This window comes from Neovison vison, chromosome 6 (genome assembly GCF_020171115.1).
Source record: "Neovison vison isolate M4711 chromosome 6, ASM_NN_V1, whole genome shotgun sequence".
In the NCBI taxonomy this organism is placed as follows: domain Eukaryota; kingdom Metazoa; phylum Chordata; class Mammalia; order Carnivora; family Mustelidae; genus Neogale; species Neogale vison.
The window spans coordinates 80,983,582-81,006,652 of NC_058096.1; the positions used below are offsets into that span (position 1 = coordinate 80,983,582).

Genomic DNA, 23,071 nt, shown 5'->3' on the forward strand with positions numbered 1-23,071 from the left:
GATACCACAAGAAAAAAATATATATACAGACCAAGAAACAGTAGTGCAAAAATCCTCAACAGGATACTTGCACATAAAATTCAGCACTATACTATATTAAAGGAATTATACACCATGACCAAGAGGGATTTATTCCTGGAATATACCAATGGCTCAACATAGGAGAATAAATCAACAGCAACATAAGGAAGGGGGGGGGACCACATCATCATCTCAACTGATGCAGAAGAGCATTTGACTAAATTCAACACCTTTTCATGATAAAAACACTCAAGACAGAAGGAATAAAAGAAAACTCTTCAATATAATAAAAGACACATATTTTTTAAAAAAACAGTAAATATATTTGATAATGAAAGACTGAAAGCTTTCCTCAATAATCAGGAACAAGGCAAAGGTGCCATCTTCCACCACTTTTATTCAACAAAGTACTAAGTTTTAGGCAGAGCAAAAGGAAAGAAGGAAGGCAGGCAGGAAGGCAGGCAGGCAGAAGGAAAAGGCAGCTAAGTTGGAAAGAAGTAAAATTATTTGTTTGCAGATGATATGATCTGATATACAGAAAACCTTGAAGACTCCATAAAAAAGTTCTTAGAATAAATGAATTCAGCAAAGTAGCAGTACACAAAGCCAACACACAAAAATTGGTTGCATATCTATATATGAACATTAACAATCTCAGAAGGAATTACAAAAATAATTCCATGTACATCTCATCAAAATAACAAAATACTTGGGAATTAATAAAGAAGGTCAAAAACTTGCACAATGAAAACACAACACATTGCTGAAAGAGATTAAAGAAGACATAACTGGATGGAATCCATGTTCATGGACTGGAAAACGATTTAGTTAAAATGTCAGTCCTACCCAAAGCAACTTACAGAGTCAATGCAACTTCTATCCAAATACCAATGACATTTTCTGCAGAAATAGAAAAATTCATCCTAAAATTCAGGAACTCTGAGTAGCCAAACCATCTTGAAAATGAACAAAACTGGAAGACTCACACTTCCTGAATTCAAAACTTATCTTGAAGCTACAGTAATCAAAACAGTGTTGTATTAGTATGAAGACAAACATATAAACCAATATAACAAAATAGCCCACAAATAAACCCTCACATCTATGGTCAAATGATTTTTGACAAGGCCACCAAGACCAACTGATGAAAAAAAAAAAAAGTCTTTTCCACAAATGGGCCTGGAAAGCTTAGATACTGACATGCAAAAGAATGAAGTTGGATAATTACCTAATATCATCCACAAAAATTAATTCAAATGAATCAATGACATAAATGTAAGACCCAAAACAATAAAACTCTTAACAGAAAACAGAATGACATCTTCACAGCATGGAATCTGGCAAAGGTTTCTTGGGTATGACACTCTAAAGCGCAGGTGACAAAAGAAAAAACAGGCAAACTGGACTTCATGAAACTTCAAAAATATGGTGCACCGAGGACACTATCAAGAAGGTAAGAAGACCAACGGAATAAAAGAAAAGGTTTGCAAGTCATGTAACTACTAAGGAATTAATATACAGAACTCTCAAAATAACAGAAAAGCAGATAATCCGGTTGGGGGTGTATCAGATTGCTAACATCAGTACCCTTGGAAGAGTGGGTACAAAATTCATAGACAGGGATAAAAACAATTGATCTTTTCGTTATGCAGCTCTGTATTCTCTGGCTTACTGCAATAAGCATGCATTTCTTACTTAACTAGAATGATCGAGTGAAGGGGTAAATTTTGCCACCATTTAGAAAAAACAACAGTATGCCCATTGCACTTACTGGTCTACTTCATAGTTTATGAGAAGCATTTATATATGTGGCTAAAAGCTCTGGAACACTGTGAACTTGTGGGAGTTAACTGGGTGAGGAGAGCACTTCTACAATTCCTTGTCTTCCCAACAACCATTTCCCTTCCTTCTTCCTTGTTGAAGAACTTCAGTTTTGTTCAGGTATGCAAGAACAATTTGCTCCCATGGAGGCAGAAGGTGAATCTTCAACTGGCCTTAGTACAGCCATCCCCAAAGTAGAATCCAAAGCATCTCCCTAACCATGAGGTCCCCCCCTTCCAACCATTTATCTGTGTGAGGCTAAATTTTCTTCACGTATTTCCACCAAAACAATACAACGTACAGATTAAATGCAGAAGCGGATAGGAAAATACATACGTGCTGTTCAGACAGACATTGAAGAGACCTGCAAAAGAGGAAAGAACACTATTCTTTTTCACTAATTTGTTTTGAAAAATAGTTTTCATAAAAATATGTTAACATGTTGGGGCGCCTGGGTGGCTCAGTGGGTTAAGCCGCTGTCTTCGGCTCAGGTCATGATCTCGGGGTCCTGGGATCGAGTCCCGCATCGGGCTCTCTGCTCAGCGGGGAGCCTGCTTCCTCCTCTCTCTCTCTGCCTGCCTCTCTGCCTACTTGTGATCTCTCTCTGTCAAGTGAATAAATAAAAATCTTTAAAAGAAAATATGTTAACATGTAATAGCTTATTATGATTTTATTTTTTTAAGATGTTTATTTATTTATTTGACAGAGAAAGACACAGCAAGAGAAGGAGCATAAGCAGGGGGAGTGGGAGAGGGAGAAGCAGGCTTCCATGGAGTAGGGAGCCCCATGCGGGGCTCAATCCCAGGACCCCAGGATCATGACCTGAGCCGAAGGCAGCCACTTAAACACTGAGCCACCCAGGTGCCCCAGTTTATTATAATTTTAAGAGTATTAATAATTTTTTTTAATTCTCAGATTTAATTTCTAATATGACAGTATCAATAGATGAAACCCACATAAACAAAAACCCTTTCAGTTTTTACGAGTGCAAGAGTCCTGAGTTCTAATTATGTTAATTGGTTTATGTTGTTGAAGACTGCTTTAGGAATGGGCCTAGAACAGCCATTGGGCCTATGATGAGATTTAGTCCTTGCAGGGGGTGCGGGGGGTGGGGGAGGACATAGCTGGGAAAATTTACTTTGCTCTTAAAAAAAGAATTATGAGAAGAAACTATGATCCCTCAGAGCAGTGTTGTGTTTGGAACTGCTACCTGAAGCAGGTGTATCTCTATCTGACCATGGGGCAGCCACTGAAGGACCATCCCAACAGGCTGAGCCTGGCAGAACTCCGGTGTCTGATGACATCACTGAGCCATGATTAACCAACCCATGAACTGCCCCATCTCACCTCTCCTGTTCATGAAAAATTAATATTCCTTTAGTTTGGGACACAGTATGGTTCCATGGCTTATATCAGAAAGCAATTTTATTCAATATTTTTGTTTGTTTTTTTACCAAATGTTAAGGAGTTAAGAACTAAATTAGCAGAATAAAGCACAGAAAGTTAGTTTCTATGTCTGTGTTTTGCTCACTTATGAATCCCAGGTGCCTTTATCTGCATGCTGTGAATATTGATGAAAACATCATGGCTCATCAGCTCAGACCTTCACACTGTCAAAATTCCTTTCATGGGCTGAATATTTCCACTCTGCTCAAACAATACCCTGGGTGAGGAATCATAACTAGAGCAGCACAAATTTATCACTACTCTGGGGGGAAAAAATTAGGGCATACATTCCAATGACAGCAAGGAAGTAGTCCCACTCCCTTCATAGATAGGGGCACATGTATTTTCAGACCATTCCAAATGTGAAAAAGGGGGCACCTGGGTGGCTCAGTGGGTTAAGTATCATGATCCCAAGGTCCTAGGATTGAGTTCCAAGGCTCCCTGCTCAGCCAGGAGCCTGCTTCTCCCTCTCTTTCTCCCTCTGCCTACTGCCCCCCTGCTTGTGCTCTCTCTCACTCCCTCTCCAAAATAAATAAATAAAGTCTTCTTTTAAAAAAAAAATGTGATAAAGGAAATCAAAGCAGTCAACAACTCTATTATCTTCACTTTACAGATAAGGAAATTGAGGCCAAAAAGTCCATGTCCCATGACCAGGCCAATACCAGCGCAAGAGGTATCTCCAGACCAAGGAGGTTAACCATCTGGTCAGCACAGGACCTCAAGAACGGGCTTCATCAAGGACACTCAGAGAAGTCCCTAGTTTCTTGAACAATTCAGAGAGGGTAAATGATATGAAGCAAAAAATAACTTCCCCTTCCGTATCCATCAGTTTCCATACTGTAAATTAAAAAGAGAGACAGAAAAAGCAGGAAGGAGCTTAATACCTCTTATGTAATTAGAACTCAAAGAGTACCTGTTAAACTAAACTGACTTGATCACAAAGCAGGATTTTCTCTAATCCAAATAAACCCCTTCCCAGCTACCGCGTCTCTCTTAGGAAACTTTAGGCTGCATTTGGAGACCTCTCAGATTGTGAAGCTAAATTCAGTCTCCTCCTAAGAAGCCGGAGTTCATGCCAGCTCATTTCTGTCTGTTCTGTGCATTCATCTACTTGGGGTGAGAGGGAGGAGGGGGCAGAAAGGTGCTAGGGGTAAAGAAAGAGAGAGAGAGAGAGAAAGGTGGCTTTAAGCCTCAAAACTGCAGGGGAAAATATAACACGGTCTAATACACACACACACACACACACACACACACACACACAGCTCAACATTAACATTGTAGGGAGGATATTGGTCATGGGTTCTCTGCCTCTTGGCAAGGGAATCTTCATCACTGATGCCAGCCATCAGGTACTTCAGGCCTGTGATCCAGGTGCGGGCCTCCTCGGGGTTGGAGGTGATGAGGTCCAGAGATTCCATGTGATTGCCATGGTAAATGGTGAAGCAGCAGCTGGGGTCAAAGTGGCCCTCCGCTTGTCTGTGGAATATTTCAGACTGCCGACCTTCGGTGACTTTGTAAATGGAGTCGATAAGTACTGCGAGGAAAGCAGAACACACAGTTACATGGCATAATGGATTTGGAAAAAAATTTTTAAAAAGCAGCAAAATCATCTTAAATTCTAAAAATAAGCACAAACAGGGACGGCTGGGTGGCCCAGTCAGTTAAGCTTCTGACTCTTGGTCTCCGCCCAGGTCACGATCCCTGGGTCTTAGGATTGAGCCCCGCATTGGGCTCCACACTCAGCAGGGAGTCTGCTTGAAGATTCTCTCCCTCTGCTGCTTCACACACACACACACACACACACACACACACACTCTGTCTCTCTCTCTCTCTCACTCTCTCTCAAATAAATAAGTCTTTTTAAAAAAAATAAGCATGAACAAATTCACTGTCTGTGAACTGTGGTATTAAGTTCAAATGTGAAATACAAGCCCTGCTGTTTCCTGCTAGGGACCTTCTCCACGTGCCACCTTACCTTCTCGGGCAGCCTTGGGTAGCCTGGACCATGCCTTCCCAGACACTGAGTCAGGACATGTTGAAATTTATGATAGGAAGAGCGATATACAGATCAGGGCAAAAAGACTGGTAGAAAAGGAGACTAGGAATATATCAAATTTACAGCTTGCATATTTGCACAGGGAAAACATACAAAGACCTAGAACCAACTTTGGAGTTGTGCATAAGATGACAGTTAAATATTGGAAGGAAAAAAATGTTTGGTGGTAACTGAGTAGCATGGCTAAATGTGACTGGTATCTCCAGAAAGAACGCCAGGAGGGTAAAGGTCAAGCAGAGCTTAGAGAGGTAGAGGAATAAGGTGGTATCCCAGAAGAAAAAAAAACATAGGATACAGAAACATGAGGCCCACTGCAGGGATATTAAATAGGTCACTTGTGCAAGACTAGAAAGCTCAAGAGAGAGTATAATGGGACATACAGCCAGAAAGGTAGGGAGAAGCTAGATCACAGAGAGCCTGGAATAAGAGACCAGAGATGAGCATCTTTTAGGTAATGGAACAACACTGCAGATTTGGATCAGAGAAGCACTAACAGGGACGATTACTTAAATTAGAATATTACTTTTTTGTTTGCTTGCTTGTTTTTAAGCATGAATCAGAAGTATTGCAATCTTACTGATTGCCTCTAATACCATCTCCTCCACTCTGCCTGTGGCAAAGCCACGATTTTCTTCTGGTATCAACTCATTCCCCACACAATTCATAGAGAAATGAGCCAACGCCTCTCCGCTTCCCCCAGTCCCTCGGGCAAGTTCTGGAATGTCTAAGACATTGGAGAGGCCCCATTCCTATTTCCTATGATCGATTTAGGTGTGGGAATATAATGCAGTTCTGACCAAGGAGACATGGGGCAGTCTGCTTTGAGAGAAAATTCTGGAAAGGGGTTCCCCTCTCCTAAAAAGGAAGCACCATGTTGCTGCTGCCTTGACGACAGGGTCAACATACAGGGGAGACAGCCAAGAGCCCTGAGGAAAACAGAACGAAAGACTCAACATCCCACACCTGGACCTGCTGATCTCTGAGTTTCTTGTTACATGAGATGATATCTTTATTTTTCATGTAAGTCCAATTTAGTCAATGTCTTCTGCTACTTGAAGATGAAAGCATCTTAACAGACAAAAGCAAAAGACACTAGCAAAATGGAGACTGGTTAGGAGACTTCTCGACAGGCCAGATAGGTGAAGAGACCAGAGACCAGGGAGGTTCCTATGAAAACAGGAAGGAAGGAGATGAGAGAGCCACTACTCAGGACCCAACACCAACTTGGTGCTGAATGTACAAGGTGTGGGAGAGAGACTTTCAGTAGGGGTCCGATCAAAACTCTTTTGCTTGGTATCACTAAAAGCTAACTCACTGATCAGTTAGCTTTGCTCAGAATATGGCAATACACTTTTAAGTCCACTGGATTTATGATACCCTTCACCTTTTATTAAAAATCAATAATAAATAGGGGCGCCTGGGTGGCTCAGTCAGTAAGGATCTGCCTTCGGCTCGGGTCATGATCCTGGGGTCCTGGGATCGAGCCCCGCCTCAGGCTTCCTGCTCCACGAGATGCCTGTTTCTCCCTTTGCTTATGCTCCCTCTCTCACCATCTCTCTCTCTGTCAAATAAATAAAAAAAAATCTTTAAAAAAAAATAATAATAATAAATAAATAAATAGAGGGCCTCGGGCTATAAAACCTCATATCTCAATTAAAAAATAAATCATGTTTCCAGCACAGGGCAAATATTAACATTTACAGCTCTCACATGGACAGGAAAACTTTTATGGATTAAAATTCCCAAGGAATTAAAAAGACAAAATGGTCATTACTTATTCAGTCTGTCTGCATCCTTTAGCAACTGACCCCAAAACTTACAAAACTATCAAAGTTTCATAGATCTGAAGCTTCCAGACAGCCCAGCAAATATAACCCATGTGGAACTATATCAAGTCAAGCAAAGAATTCAAAGATTGATCTTACTTTTTGCCTTCTCACTCTTCCTCGAGGGTCTCCACCGGAGGCGGGTCCGATGCTCATCCAGGTAGAAGAGCCGGACTAGCCCTTTGCTCCCACGTTTCAATTTGATCATCTGTGTCCCCGACTGCATCACACTCATGCATCTTTCAACTGCCAAGAGAGATTAGAGCACGTTTAGCTGTTAAACAGTACACATGTAGACTAGCGTTCAGAAAATCTACTGTCAAGGGGCGCCTGGGTGGCTCAGTGAGTTAAAGCCTCTGCCTTCGGCTCAGGTCATGATCCCAGAATTCCAGGATTAAGCCCCTCATCGAGCTCTCTGCTCAGCAGGGAGCCTGCTTCCTCCTCTCTCTCTGTCTGCTTCTCTGCCTACTTGTGATCTCTGTCTGTCAAATAAATAAATAAAATCTTAAAGAAAGAAAGAAAATCTACTGTCAAATAAAACCTCAGATTCACCTCCCAAAGATTCCAAGAACCAGAAGACTAAAGTTGGGGAAAATAATCTGGAAAGAGCCATTGAGGAACTGATTCACCAGTCTTAAACCAGTAAAAATAGCTTTCCTGATTGAAAGAAAATTCTACTTCCAGGTAAACACTGCATCAATGTTACACAGGACCATCTTTTGTTCTAATTGGCAACATACTTTTTGGTATGAGAGTAATCATTTGATGCTTGGATTTATGTTTAGAAAGCATTTCTCAGACTTCATAGTGAATATTGTGAGTTTTTAGATAGTCAGTTGTAAAAACATCTTGTGATAATCCTTGAAGATGCAATCAATAAAAACAAAATTGACACAATGTTAACAATTTTTGAAATTGGATAATGACTACTATGGGTTCATACTATTATATTTCTGTATATATTTGAAAATAGAATAAATATGAAAATATTTAAATAAATATATACGAAAATAAATCTTTTTAAAATGTGATCAGAAAAAAAATCACTTTTTCACAATTCAGCATAAAACGTCCATTGATTAATGAAATAAACTGCTAAGATTTTCCACCTAGAAGAATAATTTAGTGATTGAATTCAGGTACTGTCCAAATCTCTCACTGTCCAAGCTAAAACTATCATTTAAATTCTCTCTGCTTTGAGATGAACCTTGTTAGAAATGGGCGTCTGCCGGTGTGGCCTGTTTCCCCTTCTTGGTAACTAGAAATACTCCTTTCCCATTGCATGTATTTTTGGTGGCCAATCACCCCAACTAAGAAATGGGCACCTGACTGACTTAAGCCAAGAGCAAATCTGGGTCCCTTCCAAAGAACACAAATCCTGAGCTGAGCATGGGAAGGAAACAGAACTGAGCTATTTCAATGGCCAAAACTTAAAAGACACTCCTGCCTAGCCACCCTAAGATTCCATAGTTGTTATGGTTATCCTGGAGGCTGACATTGTCCCCTGGATTCTGCAAGTTATTCAATACTCTTCCAAATACTTTCTTATTATATTATCCAAAGATAGCTTTTATTTCACCAACCATTACAAAGCAACTTTATAACCACGAGAGCACTAGAAACATCTGGTTTGGAGTACCTATCTTATCAAGCAGTATGCCATTAGAAACAGATCAAAGAAACACAGAAAATAAACTTCAACAACATGAGACATCAGCTTTTATGACTATGTAGCCTGTCTTTACCAGGAGAGATAAGGTGATCTTAAAGGTGAGATATTGTATGTGCAGGGTACTGACTAAAAGTAACTTCAGCATAACCAACTTTCACTCTTCCTTGCATGAAGAGCTTTTTCTTCTTCAAAGAAATCAAAGAAGAACTGCATAAAATTAAGTTGATTTTAGGATTTGATATTGCAAGGAAAGTGAAGTATAGGCTGCTCTTTCTCGTTTTATCTGACATATCAAAAATCCAAAAGTAACAAAATAGCACTTACGAAAACAAACACACAAACTTAAAATACTTACTTTGAAGCAAAGAGCAAAAGTTGAGATTTGGTTTTGCACACGTAAGTAGTCACCCACTACTAAGTACCATTCATTTAGGTAATAACAAAAGCCCCAGATTTGAATTGTTGGCAGCCACACTGACCACATCATACCAGTAATTAGAGGGAGAACGAAGTGTCAGTGTATCGAGATAAAATCATCAAGTCAAACCAACAAAGCCAAAACTCCTAGAAAAACCTGAGAACTCGACTGACCACTGATAACAACAGGTCACATCAGGGCTCCTGGCTGGCTTTAGTTGGTAGAACATGTGACTCATTTTTTTTTTTACATTTTATTTATTTATTTGACAGAGAGAGAGAGAGAGATCACAAGTAGGCAGAGAGGCAGGCAGAAGGAAAGGGGGAAGCAGGCTCCCCGCTGAGCAGAGAGCCTGATGTGGGGCTTGATCCCAGGACCCTGAGATTATGACCTGAGCCAAAGGCAGAGGCTTAACCCACTGTGTCACCCAGGCACATGAACGTGTGACTCTTGATCTCAGGGGTATAGGTTCAAGCCCCACGTTGGGTGTAGAGATTACTTAACATAACAATCTATAAAAAAAAAATGTAATAATAATAATAGGTCACATCAATAAACAGATGCTCACAGAGCAAACTCCTTGTTTCAGGCACAAAGCAAAGAATAAGACCATGTCTTTGACTTAAAGAAGTTAACTTTATGAGAATGAAACACCTAAGAAGACAATTTATTAATGGTAGTTTAGAGCTGTGATCAAGAACACAAAGTCTGAATCTAGACAGCCTGGTATAGAATTCCAGATCTGCCACTTAACTTGCTATATGACCTTGGGCAAGTTACTTAGTCCCTGTGTGCCTCCGTTTCCTTACCTATAAAATAAGGATAAAAATCTTGAAACGCTGTTGAGAATTGAATGAGTCAATTCATGTAAAGTACTGAAAACAGTGTCTGGCATATCATAAACACTATAAATGGTGTTTTTTTATATATAACTATATATAAGACAATAAAACCATATATGGAAAACTTTAAAAATAAATGCCAAGTCAAAAGTAAAGACAAGTGCTCGCTTCGGCAGCACATACACAAAAGTAAAGACAAAAATACTATGGGATTCCATAATGAAAGGAGAATACAGTGGGCTAGAATGAGGAGAAGTGTAGTAATAACACAGTATCAGATGCTCAGGGACTAGAAAGAGTAGAGATATATTCAGAGGATAGGGAACGATGGGTCTCCAACTTTGGAAGAGTGACTCAAAAGGAAAGTGATGGGACATAAGGTTCCAAGGGCTGGATAAAAAACTAGGCTGTAGGAAGTCAGGGATGTTGGTAGAATAAGATCTTAATCCATTGTCATGAGAGATTCACCAGACATTTGAGCAAAGAATTCGTGGGATTAAAAAAAATAAATAAATAAAATAAAACCATAATTCAGAAAGATGTCTCTTTGGGAAGAGAGAATAAAATAAATTGCTTAAACCAGAGTGGAAAATTGAATTAACTATACAATCAAAAATCTAACAGCGAGCACTACCTATATATCTGACATTGTGTCCTCTGCTTTGTTCACACTGCCCTTTCTTTCTCTTTCCTTTTCACAGTACTCCCCCTTTTTTAACCTAAAATGGAACTGCTATGGCTATAACATCTCAACACTTCAACAGGAAAAGTACAATGATATAAAAGTGTAATCACGGATGCCTAGATGGCTCAGTCAGTTGGGCATCTGCCTTCGCCCAGGTCGTGGTCCCAGAGTCCTGGGATCAAGCCCCAAGATGGATTCTCTGCTCATTGGGGAATCTGCATCTTCCTCCCCCTCTGCTCCTCCCCTCCCCATCCCCAGGCTTGTAAGTGCTCTCTCTCTCTCCTTCCTCTCTCTCTGTCATATAAATAAAATCTTTTTTTCTTAAAAAAGTATAATTAGGGTGCCTGGGTGGCTCAGTGGGTTAAAGCCTCTGCCTTTAGCTCAGGTCATGATCTCAGGGTCCTGGGATCAAGACCCACATCAGGCTCTCTGCTTAGCGGGGAGCCTGCTTCCCCCTCTCTCTCTGCCTGCCTCTCTGCCTACTTGTGATTGCTCTGTTTGTCAAATAAATAAATAAAATCTTTCTTAAAAAAAAGTATAATCAGCTATCTGAGCTAATAAACACCATCTATAATTTAGCAAAAGCATCATTCGGAGAAACACAAATATTTTAGAAAGTAGGATCCAATCTCTCAATGAGGAAGGGTGTTTATATAATATATTAATAGTCACTAGCTTCACTTTTATCCCATCAACAGCCTTGGGCTAAGACTCCAGCTTCATCCACCATAGCAAACAAGCATATATGATTGAAATGTATCTGGCAGAGCTAGGATCTGAAACAGTGGGATACTTAAATTGTTTATGTAACTCCTTTATGCTTATCACATCGAAAAGGCATTTAGTTAGAGTCACACTGAAAAATCAAGTCCAGGGTAGTCTTGGGGGTGAGTCACCTCGTCTCCCTTCCTCGAACCTCATTGTAGACAATCCATTGAGTTGTAAAGCTAACCAGAGAAAGAATGCCCTCAATCATTCTTTGTAACTCATTCAATGTTGGAGATAAAATATTCTTCCAATGTCATCTAAACCACAAAGTGATGGCTTAAGCCAATTTCTTTATGTTCTGCCTTCTGTAGAGGTAGATAACAGTAGTTGCCACCCACATAGAAGTCATTCTTCAACCATGCCGGATCGGTAGATTCCATAAAGTAAGATGAGAAACAAGAGAACAAAGGAAGACTTGCAGGGGCAGGTAAACAAGGGAAGAGTTCCAGGGGCTTAGAATGATGTAACCTTATCACACACACTCCCGGTGCTGGAAGGTGTCTGGAAAAGTCTGCAAAGGCAGGCCACAAATGCAGCCACATTCAGGAATATTAAAAGAGAAACACCCACAACACACATATTGTTTTTGTCTATTATACTCCAGGCCTCAATATGTACACAGATTTGACACACTGGTGGCAATCGTGATATTTAGGTCATTTGGCATGCTGCTTTTTTTCATTTGTATAATAAACAGTTTTCCATGTTTCTACACAGTCTTAATAATTATCATTTTAATGGCTGCCTAGCAGAATAGCATAAATATTTAAAGAGTAGAAGAGATAAGTAGAAATACAGTAGACTGTATTTCTAACTTTATTACATAATTAGAGTTTTAAAACTCTTAACAGAGTTTTATCTGTGAAATGAGAGGCATAACAAAGTGGTCTATAAGGTCCTTTAATCCTTTAATTCTTTAAAGGTATTAAATCAATTCAGCCACAGTCAGTTTAAAATAAGTAAATGTCTTTAGGGGTTATCGGTTCACTAAAAGCCTCAAGCAGAAAATCCTGTTTAAAACAAACAAACAAACAAACTTCTGATCTGAAGTATAAGAGAGTATATATCATTGGAGGAGAGATTCTGAGCATTTCCACTAAGCATGCATGACATCTAAGAGGGTTTAACTCTTTAAGCCATGCTGGAATTAGAGGTCATCACATTCTCCTAGGAATGTCGATCATACCACCTGATGCTAATTTTTTAACAGTTTTAGTGAGGTACAACCTATATACATTAAAATCCACCTGTTTAAAATGTACAATTTAATGACTTTAATATAGCTACAGAGTTGTGAGCTGATCCTATTTTAGAACATCTCTATCACCCCCAAGAAGAAACTCCATGCTCATTCGCCTTCATTCTCCATTTCACCCACAGCCCTGGACAACCACTAACTTATTGTCTCTGTGGATGGATCTTCTCGAGATATTTCACATAAATGAAAATCTTATAGTCTGCAGTCCTGCGTTTCTGGCTTCTTTCACTCAGCATATTTTTGAGGTTCCTATGATGATTGTGTCCATTTTTTTTGTTTTGTTTTCTCTTCCCCCCTCCCCTCACAGCACATTAAACTCTTCCCTTGCCATTTAGGGTAAAAAATGATCCTGAATAGGAAACTGATTGAATAAAATAATATATACCTACACCCAGTGGACTACTATATAACCATACAAGACAATAAAAAAGACCTCTATACGGTGATATGGGTTAATTTCTAGAAGATACTAGTAAGTGAAAAAGGAAAGAATAAATAAGCATATATCTGTAATATGATACTTTTGTGTAAGAACAGCTTGGGAAATTTTTTTTTAAAGATTTTATTTATTTATTTGAGAGAGAGACAGTGAGAGAGAGCATGAGCGAGGAGAAGGTCAGAGAGCGAAGCAGACTCCCCAAGGAGCTGGGAGCCTGATGCGGGACTCGATCCCGGGACTCCGGGATCATGACCTGGGCCGAAGGCAGTCGTCCAACCAACTGAGCCACCCAGGCGTCCCAAGCTTGGGAAATTTTTAGAGATGCAAATACTTATCTTCACAAAAAGAAACACAAGAAAGATAACCCAGACAACACCGTAGCTGGATACTCTCAAGAGTGGGAGAAAATCAAGTAGAAGGGATGAGGGCGTGACTTTTCTTCATATCCTCCATGTTCCAAATTAAAATTAAGTCAAAAAGAATGAGAAGGAGGGGAAACAGACACAGAAAGCAAACAGAAACATACACATACATATGTAAGTATTTGAGTCTATATATGTGCATGTTTATGTGTGTATGTCTATGTGGATACACACACACACAAACAGCTGCATATATTCCCTAGCGCTGTTCTTTAAAAGGCCAAGAAGCAATATCACTTCCAGCAGTAATAAGGAAAACTAGGGCCCTGCTCATTCTCTACTCTAAACGTCACCCCAAGACACCTTCTCACATACAGGGTCTCAACCAGGCCTGTGTTAAGGCCATACAAGAATATCACTTGCATGCTTTTGTAAACACATCTATTTTGGGACAGTGATCACCAAACTGTGCAGTAACAGACCCCAAAAAAAAAAAAAAATGTCCAGATCCTCTGCAAGAGACTCTTTCAGCAAAAGGTACATGAAAAATGTGAATTGATTTCTGGCCAGCATCCACAGATTAGAGTAAATCTGAGTGACGGAAAGGATTAGCTTCTGAAAACAATTCCATCTCTATGTGGAAAAAGTGCCAAATAATGCAGATAATGCTTCTCTCAAAGGAAGGCAAGGGAGATTTCCTGAAATCACCAGCACAGAAAAAGAGGGAAACATGTTTTGGGCCCCATGACACAGGAAGCTCTGAGGCATCTCACTGATGGGCCATGCCCCTGGATGGTGGTCACTGTGCAGCTCCAGGAGCAGGAGAGGGGACATCCTGTCACTAACCAGCCGTGTGCACTTCTGAAGGTCATGGAGTATCTCTGAATATCCCACCGCCCTCAACCTAAAGGTGCATTTTCCTCTCAGCTCTGTGAGTCTATAAAAGAGCTGATCTAGCTTTCATAGGTACTATTTTATCTTTCAAGAAGACAAAATTCTAGTTCATCCAAAAGCCTCTCAGAATAACTTTAAAGGAAAAAAAAAACTGATTAATATCCGTGTATCTTACTAGAGACATCAATTTTTAAAATGATCTGTATATAAAATAGAGCTGCTCTTCACAGGGAATGGCTTCACTTGAAAAGCTCTTCCTTGCCAGCCGTTGAGCCTTAAAGTCAAATCATACCAACTTGTGAATAAATGTGCTTACAAACAACCATGGAGTGCTCCATCTTATTAAGCCATGATTCTTCCCAGTGAAAAGCAAACAATGCAGAGTTCATTGATTTTTCTTTCCAAAGCTTAAATCACTCTTGTGGAGAAGATACGATTATTTGAAAGGTTTTTAGAAACTAATTGGTCCGTGATAACATTTTGGAACTTATTTGCAAACCTTACGTGCACATAGTCAATATGTTTGCAAAGTTGGTAAATACATATGGGGGATTTAGATCAAAGAAAGGGTGGAAGGAATCTATCAGTAATTCTCAAATGTCAGAACCCTTTCTTCTATTTTGTTAAAGCCTTCTATATAATACTTTCTTTTTTAATGAGACCTATTTTGTATTCGACAATTGTGTCTGCTCCATAATCATTAGTCCCGGGGAAACAAATGAAATACAAGACAGAATTCATAACAATATGATTTTGTTGGCTTTACTTAATGTTACCCCATGGGGGAGGGGAATATAAATTAATTTTAAAATTCTAAATTTAGTTCTATCTAATATGTAAAGAGTTTTCTGCCTCAACATAAGGAATGGAAGGATCTTCACCATTGTACAATCTGGTTCTAAGATATAGACAAATAAAAGACTAGAGATTTTGTTCCATCATTTGTTCAGTGAGATGACATGGTATTGGATATTCAGGAGCAAAATTCTGAAGCTGCAATAAATACTGGACTTTACTTACAGAGAATATGTTCCTCTAACAAGGCTCATGGTTCTCCACTCTGGCTGTATGTACATCAAAATCACTGAGGACCTTCTTAGATGTGTTGAGCACAAAGTCCCACCACATACCAATTAAGTCACCGTACCTCGGAATGGGGATGAACATCTGGGGTTTTTTGTTAGTTTGTTTGCTTAATGTTCCCAAGGACTCTACTGGGAATCCAGAGATAAGACTACTGACATGTTATCTCAATTAACCTCTAAATAGCTTTGTGAAGTAGAGATAATTAAATGCCCCTCATTGTAGAGTGAATGAAGACAGACTTAGAGAAGAGAAGAACTTGTCTGAGATAATAAAGCTAGTAAATGGCAGAGACAAGCCTTGAACCCAGGTATCCGATTTCCCAGGGCATCTCTCTCTCCATTTCACTGCACAGAATGTCTGCCTTTGGGTCCTGTCCAGGCCCCTAACTTGCTCACGGCTGGTAAGTTTTTTAAGCAGTCTTGACTCCAACATTCTGCTCTACAGAAATAAGGAATTAGTTTTGCTGGCTCCTAAGACCCTTTCTACAAAGTATTAGGAGCCTATAACATACTAGGATTAGCTTCTAGAAACTTCATGTATCATAGTGATACTATGTCATGGTAATGACAAGACTGATAAATAATATGTAAAAATAACAATAAAATAGGGAGTGGGATATAAAAAATACGGACACGAAGGACCAAGGAGGTACGGGGCGGGTTGGGATGAACCTCAGAGGAGACAGAATTTAAGCCTGACCCCCAAAGATTATAATAAGAACACTTGGTGCATTTTTTATTTTTTCAATTGTTCTTGTTCTGGGTCTGTGTACATTTTTCCTCCCCACTTAGAATGTATAAATGGTAGCTGAAATTTACGAAATGAATTATAAATACTCTGTTAGCCACATTAAAAAATTAGACTCGAGGGGTGCCTAACTGGCTCAGTGGGGGAGCATGAGACTCTGATCTTCAGGTTGTGAGTTCAAGCCCCACAGTGGGTGTAGAGGGTCCTTTAAAATAAAATCTTGTATAGGGACGCCTGGGTGGCTCAGTTGGTTAAACGGCTGCCTTCGGCTCAGGTCATGATCCCAGCGTCCTGGGATCAAGTCCCATATCGGGCTCCTTGCTCAGCAGGAAGCCTGCTTCTCCCTCTGCTTCTGCCTGCCACTCTGTCTGCCTGTGCCTGCTCTCTCCCTCTCTCTCTCTCTGACAAATAAATAAATGAAATCTAAAATAAATAAATAAATAAAATAAAATCTTGTATAAATCAATAAATATAAAAAATGAGATTCCAGTTCTTATTCTTAGTAACTAGAAAGCCAGTTTCACTTATTTCTTATTCCTAATCTCCCTGGCTGTTTCTTGGGTGACACTGGGCAAGGGCAGTTTATTCAGTTAAATGAGGAAGACTTAACCTTCCCCAAAGCCAGCAAGGTATTTTCTCCTAGCTCAACAAGTACGGTCATGGCAGAACATAAAAGTATTTCTACTGGGTATGTTAAAAAGAATAAAAAGTTTATGATACCCCACAGTAATTTCAAAGCGCAAGTTTATTCTTTGATTGGTGATTCGATCGAGATGGAAGTGTACATGACATCAGAAGTTAAATGTGCTCCTTAGACAAGTCCCACTTCCCTTAAGATGGCAACTGGTCCCCAGTCTTGCCTTTCTTTAAAATACAGATTCCTAGACCACGCCTCCAAAAATCCCTGTTTCTTGAGATTCTGCATTTTAAAAGCTCTTCTCAGGATTTCCAAGGCCCATTTCAGTTCGGAGACCACAGCTCTGGGCACCATCATTGCTCACTGCTTGGCATGTGGTCCTTGTGACCCAGTTTCCTAGGCCCAGCTCTGGGTCTTCATTCAGTCCCTTAAATGAAAGAAGCAAAGACTTACTGTTCAGTTGCCTATTAGGACAGTAGCACAGGGTTTTACCCCCTCCTGATAAAATATGAAATAGCCTAATTAAATTAAGGGTTAAAAGATAAGAAATTCTTTTTTTTTTTAAGAATTTTTATCTATTGATTTGACAGAGAGTGAGCACACAAGCAGGCGAAGTAGCACATAGAGGCAGATGGAGAAGCAGGCTCCCCGCTGAGCAAGAAGCCTGATGTGGGGATCGATCCCAGGACCCTGGAATCACCACCTGAGCTGAAGGTAGAGGCTTAACCCACTGAGCCACCAAGACACCCCAAGATATGAAATTCTGATATTCAAATAATCATTCAAAATTGTTTCTCTAGAACCTCTTGTGTACTTGGAGGCAGCTCAACACCTCACAATTTCAGATCTGTTCTATCACTGCTGAATAGGACACAGGTGCTTTCTTAGTTTTGAGCCCTTAATGACCAATGGGTATTTTTATCTCTCCTCACCCACATCCCGTCTAAAAGCTGAAAATACATCTCCACAGAGTGCTACCCACACTAATACAGAGCAAGTATTTGTTGAGGTTGTTATTGTCTCATTCATTTCTTAAAGTCACTGGACATACTTTCTGCCTACTTCCTACATTTAATTGCATTTTAAAAAGAGAATGTCTATTCTGTACTCCAACAAATTCATACACCCCTAGTAGTACCCAATTTTTACACTCAAGCCCCTATTTCCTTCACTAACTATTGATTAAGGGACTTAACCCTTTTTTTGGTTAAAAACAGAAAAAAAAAGAGAGAGAGAGAGAGACAAAAAAAGCTTAACTGATTTCATGCAAACTGTCCTAATTTGGTCCATCTAGGTCCTAAAAAACTCTTCATCAAAGAGTCAAATAACAGAAAATGGGGCAAGAGGTCACCTTTATCTAAAAAACAAAGTGTCCCTCCCTCCAAGCCTTTGTTGCTCTCAGGCCAATGGCCTCTTAGGAGGTTTCAGAGACCACCTGCTGAGCTAAAGCAAGCCTGGCGCCTTCTGGCCATAGCCTGTTGGATATCAAGTTGTATGGCATTTAAAGCAGGCAACTTATTTCTGGGGCAGATGTTTTTGTTGGGGGAAAAAAAATCCATGCTTAAGAAAACATGAAAAATAGATTTCTGTATGGTAAAGAAAATGCCTGGGAAAATCCTCTCAGGTTTATTTTACAAAAATTATTTGTCCTCATCCAAACCCTGGTCCTAATATCATAAGCTTCCTTTTTTTAAAATTTAATAACACATAAACATCACTGAGTGACTGAGAGCATTCACACAGCCTTATTAGAAGCAATTTTGATTGGAGCTGCTACCCTGAATCACTGCACTATAGATCTTAAATCATTTTTTTTAAATAGAAAAATCTAAAAATGGCAGGAAAATGGAAAGGAAAAAAAAAAAAAAAAAAAAAACCCTGAAAGCTTCTTTGAAGCAAAGCTGGCATATGTAATCAGAGCAGATGTGCTATAACGTTTTCTAAATCGTCAATCCCAGAAAAAAAGGCCAGCATTAAAACCATAACTATCTGGATACAAGAATTCCTGAGTTCTCTTTCTACTCGGAAATAATTGCACACACCAACACACATGCATACACATATATGTGAACACGAGCCGTCACGCACATCTTTAGCAGTGCAAGGCTGACTACCAAGCGAGAATAAAGAGTTGGGAAGTGGCACAATTTACCGTATGATTGGTGGAGTATTTCAAGTAAATCTTGGGAAGCATACGAGAACTGACAAGGGACAGAAAACATGTCATAGAGGACAGAGCAAAGGTTAGGGATGGGTCAAGAGAGCAGGAAATATTAAGCACAACAGTGGCAGTGACAAGCAGCAGCAACTGGAAACAACTATTTTGATGGTGAAAAAGAGACAAGGAGCAAAAGACAAAAGCGCTGTAGTCCAGGAAAAAAAGTTAGAGGTAGATAGGAAAAATGATGACCATCTAACAGCCACCTTAATGTCAGAAGCACAGGTGGCTGAGAGAATAGTTCATGACATTGGCAGGTCAGGGAAATTCAGAGCATACATGTCAGCCCCGACAGACTACACAGTTTTTAACTCATAAGCAATGCCATGTAACAAAGTCTGTCCTCCTAGAAGTTCTTTCAGAGTAAGGACTCTATACCTTCTGTGCTGTAAACAAAGGACAGAAGCCCTAATGGAAAAGGATGATAAATTTAACAACATGTAAAAATACCTATGTAAATCATAAACAAATTTCAAAATAAGCAACAGACTAGAAGAAAATATTTGCAAAGACACATAATGAATAAAGGACCAATATCTATGATACGAATGGGTTCCTGCAAGCCAGTAAGAAGAAGAAAACAAATAACCCAAGTAAAAATAGGCAAAATAAATAAATAAATAAATTCACAGAAGAAATGAACAATACAAATGTAGGGGGAAATGCCTAACATTACTCACGGTTAAGAGTTTAAAGTCAAGGCAAAATAACAGTCTAATAAGTACCAATTTTAATATTATTAAAAACCACTGTGGATGAAATTGTGGGGCTGATAAGGTTTTAAGTTGGTGCTATAAATTAGGTAATGTTATTTGAATCCACTTGGCAATATTTTCTAAATTTAAAAGAAACATGCATTTTGACCTTGCAATCATAAATCAGGGATTTATCCTATACTCATACTGCAGAATGAAGCAGAAATAGAGACAAAGATACGTGGCCAATAACTGCCACCTTGTTTGTAACTATTTTAAAACAGACTAGAAACAATCTAAATGGCCATGAGGTTAACCATAAAATGAAATAATAAAGAAATTATGGGTTAACCATATAAAATGAAATATCACAGTGTCATTAAAAAGAGTATCAATAGGGCGCCTGGGTGGCTCAGTGGGTTAAGCCGCTGCCTTCGGCTCAGGTCATGATCTCAGGGTCCTGGGATCGAGTCCCGCATCGGGCTCTCTGCTCAACAGGGAGCCTGCTTCCTCCTCTCTCTCTCTGCCTGCCTCTCTGCCTACTTGTGATCCCTCTCTCTGTCAAATAAATAAATAAAATCTTAAAAAAAAAAAAAAAAGAGTATCAATAGAGCTAAGTTTGCCAAAATGGAAAGCTGTCCAAGATATATTATTAAGTAGAAAAAAAAAATCTACAAACTTTTATGCCATAATGATTCTCCTTGAATGTATATAGTCTCAGAAAATTTCTGGAATTTGTGGAAGAAGTATAATACTTAGAGAGGAAGAGAGGAGGACACTTAACTCCCACCTTAAAGTCTTTTGTATTGTTGAGGCATGTTTTTTTTCTCCTTGCCAGGAGCAAGTACAACTTTGAAACATCTTTTTAAAAACATATGGGAGATGTTATATTTACTTTAAAATTGCACATAATTTGCAAGAAAAAGCAAAGGAAAATATTGCCACTCATTTATAACTCTGCCTACTGCAAACACAATAAAGTAGAAAACAAGGCAAAAGACCTGCGTTTGAATTCTGTATTCTTTGCTCAGTCATATTGTTACCTGGTATACTCCATCGACTCTGACCCAGCCTCCTCACATGTTAAACACAAGAATCAGCAGATCAAGTACCAAAATGTCTTGCCCAGCACACAAGAGACTTTCAACAAATATTTTCCCTTCTCCCTAAATGACCTCAGAGCTCAGAAAAAGCAGCAGCTCAAGGTATTGTCAGCAAATTGTGAATCATTGAAAATTCTATGGCAGGACAATAAAACTGCTTCCCAATGTTGAAGGAACTTGATTTTCTCTGCTACTCCAAGCCATGTAGCCTATCCTGGAGTATTCATTCTGGTCTGCACACACATGACGTCAAACTTAACTCTCCACCACCATCCTCCACGTTCAGTTTTAGGCTTGTATGTACAACCACCAGATGACAGAGCTGGGAAATCTAATCTTAAACATAGGTCCTAAAACCTGTTTCTCCTCCAGCCACCCCATCTCAGTAAGTGGCTCCACTCCCCACTAATTGTTGAAGCTTTCTCCATCCTTCACAAAGCCTTGACTCACCATCTAAAGCACTACCCAAATGCACCATGTCTATCAGGATGGAAACCCCATGACCCAAACTCCACATCCTCTCTTTCCTGAATGTCTGAGCATCCCAGCTGGCCTCCTGCTTCCCCCAACAAGCAATTCTCCATGTCATAGCTAAGGTGGTACTTTTTAATGGTCAATTAGACTTTTTGAAACAAGCCAACAGCCTCCCACAGGAAGTATAATTAACCCCAGTAGAGAGATAAATAAGATTATCACTCTATCTAGTCTCTTCTTATTGATCAGTGGAATCCATACACTTCCCCACTTTGCACTCACTGCTCCCTCTCCCTGAAATGCTCCCTCTCCCCTCCAGATTTTTTGCAGGGCTGATTCCTTCTTGAAATTCAGGTCTGAGATTAAGTAACCCATAGTGGTAGATCCTGATGATCCAATCTGAAGAAGCCTCCTGGTTGCCCATTATTAATACCATTTAATTGTTTATTTTCTGTTACTGCCCACTAAAACCTAAGCTCCACGAGGACAGACATGTTTCATTCATTCATGATTTCCTGTGCCTAGAACAGTGGCTGGTACACAACAGTGATGCCATACATTTTTGTTCATTGGATTAATGAATTTGTGGTTCCCAAAGAACAGATCTAAACAAGATCCCCAACCCTTATATGTTGCCATTTAAAAAAAAAAAAAAAAAGTATTTTACAAATAAATGCTGAAGATCAGTCTGTTTGTCACATAGTGATTTTTAGCATTTAAACCTAAAATTTGACTAAGGGTCAATACAATTGTGAAAAATTATAACTATGGGCTTACATAGTAATCAAGGGGTGTCACTTCTGCTAAATAATGAAGAACATGATTTGGAAGTGTTTTTATTAGATTTTTCAGAGTATAGTGGAGTCACTCAGCTGGTTGAAAAACTTATCCAATTAAAATATTTTATTCTGCCAGAACTCCAAATTCAATATAGGTAAACTTCCTAAATGAGGTCTTCAGGCTGTCCATGAGACTTCACCATATTATAGATGAGACAGAATTATTACGCTTCAGTTCAGGCCCTTTTAGTTTTTCTGGAATTCACTTCCTCGAGTGTTTGTCTACCATCTTACATGTTCTTTTTTCCAACTCTGGCACTAGGTGAATCACACAAAAATGAAACTCTAACATTGCATTTGTACATCATGGAAAAAGGAGAAAGGCTAGAAGGCTTTATACCAAAATGCCAGCTTTCGTTGTTTCTGGATTACAAGGTTATGGATGACTGATACTTTCCTTTATTCTCTTCTGTGCTTTCTCATGTTTTGTTTTTTGTTTTTTGCTTTTTTTTTTTTTGCAATTAACAAGTGATTTTTTAAAATAAAATAATAAAATTGAATAATTAAAATTAAAACTTAACTTTTTTAACATCTAATATGCTATTTGTCCACACAGAACAAAAACTGAAAAAAGATTTGAATATCAGAAGACAGATATATTAGAAGACAATATTAGAAGACAAAAATGCTTTAACATAATGGAAAATTTCAGAATTCAAAATATTCTTTCTCACCACAAAACAATTCCTAATTTTTTATTTTTAAGGCAAAAATATATGTTATTTCTAAAGATTATTCATTTATCTAACCCTAAAATTCAGATC

At 39.1% G+C, this 23,071-nt stretch overlaps 1 protein-coding gene across 1 annotated transcript in view; it reads right to left on the reverse strand.

Moving 5' to 3' along the window:
- The window catches only part of PLCH1 (phospholipase C eta 1), a 216,573-nt gene that overhangs the window by 85,219 nt on the left and 108,283 nt on the right, over positions 1–23,071 (reverse strand). The window contains exons 3-4 of the mRNA XM_044251645.1: positions 7,270–7,416; positions 4,579–4,822 (exon numbers count right to left, since the gene is read on the reverse strand). Of these exons, the coding sequence (XP_044107580.1) occupies positions 4,579–4,822; positions 7,270–7,416 (391 nt within the window). The remainder of the gene's footprint in view (positions 1–4,578; positions 4,823–7,269; positions 7,417–23,071) is intronic.